At 48.5% G+C, this 13,113-nt stretch overlaps 1 protein-coding gene across 3 annotated transcripts in view; it reads left to right on the top strand.

Moving 5' to 3' along the window:
* The first annotated feature begins 10,631 nt into the window (after nt 1-10,631).
* HSD17B7 (hydroxysteroid 17-beta dehydrogenase 7) overlaps nt 10,632-13,113 on the top strand; it is a 116,037-nt gene continuing 113,555 nt past the window's right edge. For all 3 annotated transcript variants that reach the window (XM_073643026.1, XM_073643027.1, XM_073643028.1), the window contains exon 1: nt 10,632-10,784. In XM_073643026.1, the coding sequence (XP_073499127.1) occupies nt 10,750-10,784 (35 nt within the window). In that variant the 5' untranslated portion in view covers nt 10,632-10,749. The remainder of the gene's footprint in view (nt 10,785-13,113) is intronic.

Raw genomic sequence — 13,113 nt, forward strand, 5'->3', positions numbered from 1 at the left:
CCACTAGATCCAATATTAAAAAACTAATAGGGCCCCGCTGCTTTATTCTACTAAAACCAGTATTAAAAAACTCATAGGTACCAGCTGCATTATCCCACTAGATCCAGTATTAACACACTCATAGGGACCTGCTGCTTTATCCTAGATCTAATATTAAAAAACTTATAGGGACCTGCTGCTTTATCCCACTAGATCCAGTATTAACACAATCATAGGGACCTGCTGCTTTATCCTAGATCTAATATTAAAAAACGTATAGGGACCTGCTGCTTTATCCCACTAGATCCAGTATTAACAGTCTCATAGGGACCCGCTGCTTTATCCCACTAGATCTAATATTAAAAAACTCATAGGGACCCGCTGCTTTATCCCACTAGATCCAGTATTAACAGACTCATAGGGTCCCGTTGCTTTATTCCACTAGATGCAGTATCATCACACTCTTACAGACCCGTTGCTTTATCCCACTAGATCCAATATTAAAAAACTAATAGGGCCCCGCTGCTTTATTCTACTAAAACCAGTATTAAAAAACTCATAGGGACCAGCTGCATTATCCCACTAGATCCAGTATTAACACACTCATAGGGACCTGCTGCTTTATCCTAGATCTAATATTAAAAAACTTATAGGGACCTGCTGCTTTATCCCACTAGATCCAGTATTAACACACTCATAGGGACCCGCTGTTTTATCCCACTAGATCCAGTATTAACACACTCATAGGGTACCGCTGCTTAATCCCACTGGATGCAGTATTACACACTCATAGGGACCTGCTGCTTTTTTCTAATAGAACAAGTATTAACACACTCATAGGGACCCACTGCTTTACCCCACTAGATCCAATATTAAAAAACTCATAGGGCCCCGCTGCTTTATTCTACTAAAACCAGTATTAAAAAACTCATAGGGACCAGCTGCATTATCCCACTAGATCCAGTATTAACACACTCGTAGGGACCCGCTGCTTTATCCTAGATCTAATATTAAAAAACTTATAGGGACCTGCTGCTTTATCCTAGATCTAATATTAAAAAACTTATAGGGACCTGCTGCTTTATCCCACTAGATCCAGTATTAACAGTCTCATAGGGACCCGCTGCTTTATCCCACTAGATCTAATATTAAAAAACTCATAGGGACCCGCTGCTTTATCCCACTACATCCAGTGTTAACAGACTCATAGGGACCTGCTGCTTTATCCCACTAGATCCAGTATTAACACACTCATAGGGTCCCGCTGCTTTATCCCACTAGATCCAGTATTAACACTCATAGGGTCCCGCTGCTTTATCCCAGTAGATCCAATATTAAAAAACTCATAGGGACCAGCTGCTTTATCCCACTAGATCCTGTATTAACAGACTCATAGGGACCCGCTGCTTTATCCCACTAGTTCCAGTATTAACAAACTCATAGGGACCGGCAGCTTTATCCCACTAGATCCTGTATTAACAGACTCATAGGGACCCGCTGCTTTATCCCACTAGTTCTAGTATTAACAAACTCATAGGGACCCGCTGCTTTATCCCAGTAGATGCAGTATTAACACACTCATAGGGACCCGCTGCTTTATCCCACTAGATCCAATATAAAAAACTCATAGGGACCTGCTGCTTTATCCCACTAGATCCAATATTAAAAAACTCATAGGGACCGGCTGTTCTATCCTACTAGATCCAATATTAAAAAACTCATAGGGACCCGCTGCTTTATCCCAGTAGATGCAGTATTAACACACTCATAGGGACCCGCTGCTTTATCCCACTAGATCCAATATAAAAAACTCATAGGGACTCGCTGCGTTATCCCACTAGATCCAGTATTAACAGACTGATAGGGACCCGCTCCTTTATCCTACTAGATCCAATATTAAAAAACTCATAGGGACCCGCTGCTTTATCCCACTAGACCCAGTTTTAACACAGTGATAGGGATCCACTCCTTTATCCTACTAGATCCAATATTAACAAACTCATAGGGACCCGCTGCTTTATCCCACTAGATCCAGAATTACCAGTCTCATAGGGACCCGCTGCTTTATCCCACTAGATCCAGTATTAACACACTCATAGGGACCCGCTGCTTCATACCACTAGATCCAATATAAAAAACTCATAGGGACTCGCTGCTTTATCCCACTAGATCCAGTATTAACAGACTGATAGGGACCCGCTCCTTTATCCCACTAGATCCAATATAAAAAAACTCATAGGGACCCGCTGCTTTATCCCACTAGATCCACTATTAATAAAATCATAGTGACCAGCTTCTTTATTCCACTAGATCCAGTATTAACAGACTCATAGGGACCCGCTGCTTTATCCCACTAGATCTAGTATTAACAAACTCATAAGGACCCGCTGCTTTATCCCACTAGATCTAGTATTAACACACTCATAGGGACCCGCTGCTTTATCCCACTAGATCCAATATTAAAAAACTCATAGGGACCGGCTGCTTTATCCCACTAGATCCAGTATTAACAGACTCATAGGGACCCGCTGCTTTATCCCACTAGATCCAGTATTAACAAACTCATATGGACCCGCTGCTTTATCCCACTAGATCCAGTATTAACACACTCATAGGGACCCGCTGCTTTATCCCACTAGATCCAATATTAATAAACTCATAGGGACCAGCTGCTTTATCCCACTAGATCCAGTATTAAGTCTCATAGGGACCGGCTGCTTTATCCCACTAGATCCAATATTAATAAACTCATAGGGTCCCCCTTGTAACGGGTCTGGGAGGCGGAACCTCTGAGCTACTATACAAGGGGGCGGTCCTTGTAAGGGAGCGGGTGGCGACCAGGCAGGCAGTCACAGCATGTGACCGGGACAGTCTCTGGGTGTACAGGCAGGAGGTCACGGCAAGTGACCGGGACAGTCTCTGGAAGAACGGGCTGGAGGTCACGGCAAGTGACCGGGGCAGTCTCTGGGTGAACGGGCTGGAGGTCACGGCAAGTGACCGGGGCAGTCTCTGGGTGAACGGGCTGGAGGTCACGGCAAGTGACCGGGGCAGTCTCTGGGTGAATGGGCTGGAGGTCACGGCAAGTAACTGGGGCAGTCTCTAGGTAAAGGGTAGGTACGACCTGTGATGGCTGAACCTCCAGGTAGGCTAGCAAGGCAGATGGAGGATGTGTGCTCCCAGGTGAGCAAGCGAGAGTCTCTGGAATAGCAGGTGGTCACAGCACGTGACGGCGAAGCCTCCAGGTAGGCAAGCAGGCAGGTAGCGGAGAAGCACTCCCAGGTGAGCGGGCAAGAGTCTCTGGAATAGCTGGTGGTCACAGCACGTGACGGCGGAGCCTCCGGGCAGGCAATCAGGCAGGTAGCGGAGAAGCGCTCCCAGGTGAGCGGGCAAGAGTCTCTGGAATAGCTGGTGGTCACAGCACGTGACGGCGGAGCCTCCGGGCAGGCAAGCAGGCAGGTAGCGGAGGAGCGCTCCCAGGTGAGCGGGCAAGCTGGTCCATAGACAGACTGACAGGAGTAGAAAGGCAGACCGTCGGACCTCAGGCTAGCAAGCAGGCAGGTAGCTGATGTGCGCTCCCAGGTGAGCGGGCAAGCTGGTCCTTAGACAGACTGACAGGAGTTGTAAGGCAGACCGTCGGACCTCAGGCTAGCAAGCAGGTAGCAGGAATAACTGGCAGGAAACAGACAGCAAACTGGCAGGACTCTGGCAGGAATCAGGCAGGTAACTGGCAACGGGACCTGAGGGCTGAAGCAGAGTAGAACAGTGCAACAACATTGCTCGGGCACCTCCATTTTGGAGGAGGTGCCTTATATATGGTGAAGTCCTCCGGCCATTGGCCGGGGACTCCTTAGGACGGCGCGCGCGGCCCCTTTAAGAGGGAGGGAGAGCGCGCGCGCCCTAAGCACAGTGGCCGGGAAGGAGCGCGCGCTGCCAGCAGAGCGGTAGGAGGACGCCGGGCACGGAGCAGGGAGGTGAGGGGAACAGCGTCCCTGCCTAGCAGAGGGCAGGGACGCCGGCGCTACACCCCTGCTTTATCCTACTAGATCCAATATTAAAAAACTGATAGGGACCGGCTCCTTTATCCTACTAGATCCAATATTAAAAAACTCATAGGGACCCGCTGCTTTATCCCACTAGATCCAATATAAAAAACTCATAGGGACTCGCTGCTTTATCCCACTAGATCCATTATTAACAGACTGATAGGGACCCGCTCCTTTATCCTACTAGATCCAATATTAAAAAACTCATAGGGACCCGCTGCTTTATCCCACTAGATCCATTATTAACACAGTGATAGGGATCCACTCCTTTATCCTACTAGATCCAATATTAACAAACTCATAGGGACCCGCTGCTTTATCCCACTAGATCCAGAATTAACAGTCTCATAGGGACCGGCTGCTTTATCCCACTAGATCCAGTATTAACACACTCATAGGGACCCGCTGCTTTATCCCACTAGATCCAATATTAAAAAAACTCATAAGGACCCGCTGCTTTATCCCATCCCACTAGATCCAATATTAAAAAACTCATAGGGACCGGCTGCTTTATCCCACTTGATCCAATATTAAAAAACTCATAGGGACCCGCTGCTTTATCCCAGTAGATGCAGTATTAACACACTCATAGGGACCCGCTGCTTTATCCCACTAGATCCAATATAAAAAAAACTCATAGGGACCCGCTGCTTTATCCCACTAGATCCAATATTAATAAACTCATAGTGACCAGCTTCTTTATTCCACTAGATCCAGTATTAACAGACTCATAGGGACCCGCTGCTTTATCCCACTAGATCTAGTATTAACAAACTCATAAGGACCCGCTGCTTTATCCCACTAGATCTAGTATTAACACACTCATAGGGACCCGCTGCTTTATCCCACTAGATCCAGTATTAACACACTCATAGGGACCCGCTGCTTTATCCCAGTAGATGCAGTATTAACACACTCATAGGGACCCGCTGCTTTATCCCACTAGATCCAATATAAAAAAACTCATAGGGACTCGCTGCTTTATCCCACTAGATCCAATATTAATAAACTCATAGTGACCAGCTTCTTTATTCCACTAGATCTAGTATTAACAAACTCATAAGGACCCGCTGATTTATCCCACTAGATCTAGTATTAACACACTCATAGGGACCCGCTGCTTTATCCCACTAGATCCAATATTAAAAAACTCATAGCGACCGGCTGTTTATCCCACTAGTTCTAGTATTAACAAACTCATAGGGACCTGCAGCTTTATCCCACTAGATCCTGTATTAACAGACTCATAGGGACCCGCTGCTTTATCCCACTAGTTCTAGTATTAACAAACTCATAGGGACCCGCTGCTTTATCCCAGTAGATGCAGTATTAACACACTCATAGGGACCCGCTGCTTTATCCCACTAGATCCAATATAAAAAACTCATAGGGACCTGCTGCTTTATCCCACTAGATCCAATATTAAAAAACTCATAGGGACCGGCTGCTCTATCCTACTAGATCCAGTATTAACACACTCATAGGGACCCGCTGCTTCATCCCACTAGATCCAATATAAAAAACTCATAGGGACTCGCTGCTTTATCCCACTAGATCCAGTATTAACAGACTGATAGGGACCCGCTCCTTTATCCTACTAGATCCAATATAAAAAAACTCATAGGGACCCGCTGCTTTATCCCACTAGATCCAATATAAAAAACTCATAGGGACTCGCTGCTTTATCCCACTAGATTCATTATTAACAGACTGATAGGGACCCGCTCCTTTATCCTACTAGATCCAATATTAAAAAACTCATAGGGACCCGCTGCTTTATCCCACTAGATCCATTATTAACACAGTGATAGGGATCCACTCCTTTATCCTACTAGATCCAATATTAACAAACTCATAGGGACCCGCTGCTTTATCCCACTAGATCCAGAATTAACAGTCTCATAGGGACCCGCTGCTTTATCCCACTAGATCCAGTATTAACACACTCATAGGGACCCGCTGCTTTATCCCACTAGATCCAATATAAAAAAAACTCATAAGGACCCGCTGCTTTATCCCATCCCACTAGATCCAATATTAAAAAACTCATAGGGACCCGCTGCTTTATCCCAGTAGATGCAGTATTAACACACTCATAGGGACCCGCTGCTGTATCCCACTAGATCCAATATAAAAAAAACTCATAGGGACCCGCTGCTTTATCCCACTAGATCCAATATTAATAAACTCATAGTGACCAGCTTCTTTATTCCACTAGATCCAGTATTAACAGACTCATAGGGACCCGCTGCTTTATCCCACTAGATCTAGTATTAACAAACTCATAAGGACCCGCTGCTTTATCCCACTAGATCTAGTATTAACACACTCATAGGGACCCGCTGCTTTATCCCACTAGATCCAGTATTAACACACTCATAGGGACCCGCTGCTTTATCCCACTAGATCCAATATTAAAAAAACTCATAAGGACCCGCTGCTTTATCCCATCCCACTAGATCCAATATTAAAAAACTCATAGGGACCGGCTGCTTTATCCCACTAGATCCAATATTAAAAAACTCATAGGGACCCGCTGCTTTATCCCAGTAGATGCAGTATTAACACACTCATAGGGACCCGCTGCTTTATCCCACTAGATCCAATATAAAAAAACTCATAGGGACTCGCTGCTTTATCCCACTAGATCCAATATTAATAAACTCATAGTGACCAGCTTCTTTATTCCACTAGATCCAGTATTAACAGACTCATAGGGACCCGCTGCTTTATCCCACTAGATCTAGTAATAACAAACTCATAAGGACCCGCTGCTTTATCCCACTAGATCTAGTATTAACACACTCATAGGGACCCGCTGCTTTATCCCACTAGATCCAATATTAAAAAACTCATAGGGACCGGCTGCTTTATCCCACTAGTTCTAGTATTAACAAACTCATAGGGACCGGCATCTTTATCCCACTAGATCCTGTATTAACAGACTCATAGGGACCCGCTGCTTTATCCCACTAGTTCTAGTATTAACAAACTCATAGGGACCCGCTGCTTTATCCCAGTAGATGCAGTATTAACACACTCATAGGGACCCGCTGCTTTATCCCACTAGATCCAATATAAAAAACTCATAGGGACCTGCTGCTTTATCCCACTAGATCCAATATTAAAAAACTCATAGGGACCGGCTGCTCTATCCTACTAGATCCAATATTAAAAAACTCATAGGGACCCGCTGCTTTATCCCAGTAGATGCAGTATTAACACACTCATAGGGACCCGCTGCTTTATCCCACTAGATCCAATATAAAAAACTCATAGGGACTCGCTGCTTTATCCCACTAGATCCATTATTAACAGACTGATAGGGACCCGCTCCTTTATCCTACTAGATCCAATATTAAAAAACTCATAGGGACCCGCTGCTTTATCCCACTAGATCCATTATTAACACAGTGATAGGGATCCACTCCTTTATCCTACTAGATCCAATATTAACAAACTCATAGGGACCCGCTGCTTTATCCCACTAGATCCAGAATTAACAGTCTCATAGGGACCGGCTGCTTTATCCCACTAGATCCAGTATTAACACACTCATAGGGACCCGCTGCTTTATCCCACTAGATCCAATATTAAAAAAACTCATAAGGACCCGCTGCTTTATCCCATCCCACTAGATCCAATATTAAAAAACTCATAGGGACCGGCTGCTTTATCCCACTTGATCCAATATTAAAAAACTCATACGGACCCGCTGCTTTATCCCAGTAGATGCAGTATTAACACACTCATAGGGACCCGCTGCTTTATCCCACTAGATCCAATATAAAAAAAACTCATAGGGACCCGCTGCTTTATCCCACTAGATCCAATATTAATAAACTCATAGTGACCAGCTTCTTTATTCCACTAGATCCAGTATTAACAGACTCATAGGGACCCGCTGCTTTATCCCACTAGATCTAGTATTAACAAACTCATAAGGACCCGCTGCTTTATCCCACTAGATCTAGTATTAACACACTCATAGGGACCCGCTGCTTTATCCCACTAGATCCAGTATTAACACACTCATAGGGACCCGCTGCTTTATCCCAGTAGATGCAGTATTAACACACTCATAGGGACCCGCTGCTTTATCCCACTAGATCCAATATAAAAAAACTCATAGGGACTCGCTGCTTTGTCCCACTAGATCCAATATTAATAAACTCATAGTGACCAGCTTCTTTATTCCACTAGATCTAGTATTAACAAACTCATAAGGACCCGCTGATTTATCCCACTAGTTCTAGTATTAACAAACTCATAGGGACCTGCAGCTTTATCCCACTAGATCCTGTATTAACAGACTCATAGGGACCCGCTGCTTTATCCCACTAGTTCTAGTATTAACAAACTCATAGGGACCCGCTGCTTTATCCCAGTAGATGCAGTATTAACACACTCATAGGGACCCGCTGCTTTATCCCACTAGATCCAATATAAAAAACTCATAGGGACCTGCTGCTTTATCCCACTAGATCCAATATTAAAAAACTCATAGGGACCGGCTGCTCTATCCTACTAGATCCAATATTAAAAAACTCATAGGGACCCGCTGCTTTATCCCAGTAGATGCAGTATTAACACACTCATAGGGACCCGCTGCTTTATCCCACTAGATCCAATATAAAAAACTCATAGGGACTCGCTGCTTTATCCCACTAGATCCAGTATTAACAGACTGATAGGGACCCGCTCCTTTATCCTACTAGATCCAATATTAAAAAACTCATAGGGACCCGCTGCTTTATCCCACTAGATCCAGTATTAACACAGTGATAGGGATCCACTCCTTTATCCTACTAGATCCAATATTAACAAACTCATAGGGACCCGCTGCTTTATCCCACTAGATCCAGAATTAACAGTCTCATAGGGACCAGCTGCTTTATCCCACTAGATCCAGTATTAACACACTCATAGGGACCCGCTGCTTCATCCCACTAGATCCAATATAAAAAACTCATAGGGACTCGCTGCTTTATTCCACTAGATCCAGTATTAACAGACTGATAGGGACCCGCTCCTTTATCCTACTAGATCCAATATTAAAAAACTCATAGGGACCCGCTGCTTTATCCCACTAGATCCAATATAAAAAAACTCATAGGGACTCGCTGCTTTATCCCACTAGATCCATTATTAACAGACTGATAGGGACCCGCTGCTTTATCCCACTAGATCCAATATAAAAAAAACTCATAGGGACCCGCTGCTTTATCCCACTAGATCCAATATTAATAAACTCATAGTGACCAGCTTCTTCATTCCACTAGATCCAGTATTAACAGACTCATAGGGACCCGCTGCTTTATCCCACTAGATCTAGTATTAACAAACTCATAAGGACCCGCTGCTTTATCCCAGTAGATGCAGTATTAACACACTCATAGGGACCCGCTGCTTTATCCCACTAGATCCAATATAAAAAACTCATAGGGACTCGCTTCTTTATCCCACTAGATCCAGTTTTAACAGACTGATAGAGACCCGCTCCTTTATCCTACTAGATCCAATATTAAAAAACTCATAGGGACCCGCTGCTTTATCCCACTAGATCCAATATAAAAAACTCATAGGGACTCGCTGCTTTATCCCACTAGATCCATTATTAACAGACTGATAGGGACCCGCTCCTTTATCCTACCAGATCCAATATTAAAAAACTCATAGGGACCCGCTGCTTTATCCCACTAGATCCAATATTAACACAGTGATAGGGATCCACTCCTTTATCCTACTAGATCCAATATTAACAAAGCTCATAGGGACCCGCTGCTTTATCCCACTAGATCCAGAATTAACAGTCTCAGGGACCTGCTGCTTTATCCCACTAGATCCAGTATTAACACACTCATAGGGACCCGCTGCTTTATCCCACTTGATCCAGTATTAAAAAACTCATAGGGACCCGCTGCTTTATTCTATTAGGGGCAAGTGTGTGGTATGAGAAGGACCCGCCCTTTTATCCCACTATATTCAGTAGTAACACATAGAGACCCGCTCCTTTTTCCCTATAGGACTTATATGGGACTGTGGCTCAGTCCTACTGGGCTAACAGACCTGGTCCCTCTGTCCTGTAGGTACCTGTTCCCACTAGGATGTGGCTCTAGCTTCCTTACCTAGCGCCGGCTAAATACTAGTGGACCGAAGGGCCCGCTCCCCCTGCCCATTGGCAAATAGCGAACTCCACACATTTGCCGAGTCCCAGCGGACAGAGGGGCCGGGGCTAGTAGCCCACTAGGAGTTAGCCACAGCCACAACAGCACGCATGCGCCGAGCTCTGGCTAGCTGTTACAGCGAGAACAGATCCTCTCTCCTGGACACGTCATGTGTGACTAACGGACAAACTGTTCTTTTTGCTTCTCGCCTGTCAGACTCATTACTCGCCATTTCCACATTCCTATGCAGAACATAACACCCACACACCACTCACGACTTCCCACCAGGCGCAGCATCAACAATTATATACTCGAAAAGTGTCACCTGTGAGAGTGGGCTGACGCCTGACCATCGTACAGCGCTTCTCATTGGCTGATGCTATCGTTAGCTCCGCCCATCTCGCGATTCTCTCCTCACACGTGCGCTCCGGCCGTGTTCGCTATTCTGTTGTCCTCCCTGTAGGGCGGAGCTGTGCTGCTGACTCCGCCCATGTGCCGACCAGGCCCGCCCACTGCAGCCTGTGTAGTGTCCATTCTTGACAGTACGAGGAAGCGTAGGAATGAGGAAGGTTGTTGTAGTCACTGGAGCCAACAGGTGAGCGGAGGGTGCGGGGTGCGTGTCCGAGAGGAGGGGGCTGCGGGGTGCGTGTCCGAGAGGAGGGGGCTGCGGGGTGCGTGTCCGAGAGGAGGGGGCTGCGGGGTGCGTGTCCGAGGGGAGTGGGCTGCGGGGTGCGTGTCCGAGAGGAGGGGGCTGAGGGGTGCGTGTCCGAGGGGAGGGGGCTGCGGGGTGCGTGTCCGAGAGGAGGGGGCTGAGGGGTGCGTGTCCGAGGGGAGGGGGCTGCGGGGTGCGTGTCCGAGAGGAGGGGGCTGAGGGGTGCGTGTCCGAGGGGAGTGGGCTGCGGGGTGCGTGTCCGAGAGGAGGGGGCTGAGGGGTGCGTGTCCGAGGGGAGTGGGCTGCGGGGTGCGTGTCCGAGGGGAGTGGGCTGCGGGGTGCGTGTCCGAGGGGAGCGGGGTGCGTGTCCGAGGGGAGGGGGGCTGCGGGGTGCGTGTCCGAGGGGAGGGGGGCTGCGGGGTGCGTGTCCGAGGGGAGGGGGGCTGCGGGGTGCGTGTCCGAGGGGAGGGGGCTGCGGGGTGCGTGTCCGAGGGGAGGGGGGCTGCGGGGTGCGTGTCCGAGGGGAGGGGGGCTGCGGGGTGCGCGTCCGAGGGGAGGGGGCTGCGGGGTGCGTGTCCGAGGGGAGTGGGCTGAGGGGTGCGTGTCCGAGAGGAGGGGGCTGAGGGGTGCGTGTCCGAGAGGAGGGGGCTGAGGGGTGCGTGTCCGAGAGGAGGGGGCTGAGGGGTGCGTGTCCGAGGGGAGTGGGCTGCGGGGTGCGTGTCCGAGGGGAGTGGGGTGCGTGTCCGAGGGGAGGGGGGCTGCGGGGTGCGTGTCCGAGGGGAGGGGGGCTGCGGGGTGCGTGTCCGAGGGGAGGGGGGCTGCGGGGTGCGTGTCCGAGGGGAGGGGGGCTGCGGGGTGCGTGTCCGAGGGGAGTGGGCTGCGGGGTGCGTGTCCGAGAGGAGGGGGCTGAGGGGTGCGTGTCCGAGGGGAGTGGGCTGCGGGGTGCGTGTCCGAGAGGAGGGGGCTGAGGGGTGCGTGTCCGAGGGGAGTGGGCTGCGGGGTGCGTGTCCGAGGGGAGTGGGCTGCGGGGTGCGTGTCCGAGGGGAGCGGGGTGCGTGTCCGAGGGGAGGGGGGGAGCGGGGTGCGTGTCCGAGGGGAGGGGGGCTGCGGGGTGCGTGTCCGAGGGGAGGGGGCTGCGGGGTGCGTGTCTGAGGGGAGGGGGCTGCGTGTCTGAGGGGAGGGGGCTGCGGGGTGCGTGTCCGAGGGGAGGGGGCTGCGTGTCTGAGGGGAGGGGGCTGCGGGGTGCGTGTCTGAGGGGAGGGGGCTGCGGGGTGCGTGTCTGAGGGGAGGGGGCTGCGGGGTGCGTGTCCGAGGGGAGGGGGCTGCGGGCTGCGTGTCCGAGGGGAGGGGGCTGCGTGTCCGAGGGGAGGGGGCTGCGGGGTGCGTGTCCGAGGGGAGGCTGCGTACATCTTTTTTGTGGTCCCTCAGCCTCCCCTGTGACCATAGTGATTCGGGCCAGTGCAGCCGGCATCATTGGACTGTACAGAAAACGTTAGGACACATTCAGTATTTGGTCATTATTTAGCACCATTATTTGTAAGCCAAAACCAGGAGTGGGTGAAAAATGTATTAGTGCACGTTTCTCTAATAATTTTCCTTTGATTGTTCCTCTCCTGGTTTTGACTTATAAATACTGTTGCAAATTACTGACCAAATACTGAACGTGTGCACTTGGCCTTAAAGGAATAATGTCATCAGGATTTAGCTCTATAAGCTAACGGCATGGCTATAAAGGCGCTGTGATGCTGATTAATGTGATGCTGATGTGAAGGGATCTGCTGAGTGGTTGTTTAATACCATATGAAGTTTTCAGAAGATGACATCTTGTGTGCTTCAGGGCGGTATGTGGGAGCAGGGTCCTCTAATCTTTTTCTGCCCCCCATCTCACGTGCCGCCGTCGCCATCATGGTTTGCTCAGTGGGAGCCGGTGTGCAGGACCTCAATATAATGGCGCTGCAGGTGGAACCTGCGCAGTTCTCCGGTGCCATTTCCATTATCTTTCTGTTCACTGCCTGTGACTGCTCTGGAGCCAGTCATGTCTGCAAGTACTTGTTGGATCTGACTTATAGACATGTAGTTACTTAATGTTTTGCAAACCATTTATTTCTGCACAGCAGAATATTTATAATGTATACAGTTAATATTTCTTTGCGCTTGTATGTTTAGAATTCTAAATAAAACTTGTGCTAAAAAAAAAAATAGATTGTAAGGCTATGTGCCCACGTTGTGGAAATGAAGCGGAAAATTTGCGCTTCATTTCTGCATGTCCTTT

Source organism: Phyllobates terribilis, unplaced genomic scaffold, assembly GCF_046119375.1.
Source record: "Phyllobates terribilis strain yellow unplaced genomic scaffold, ASM4611937v1 Scaffold_8__6_contigs__length_399053987, whole genome shotgun sequence".
In the NCBI taxonomy this organism is placed as follows: domain Eukaryota; kingdom Metazoa; phylum Chordata; class Amphibia; order Anura; family Dendrobatidae; genus Phyllobates; species Phyllobates terribilis.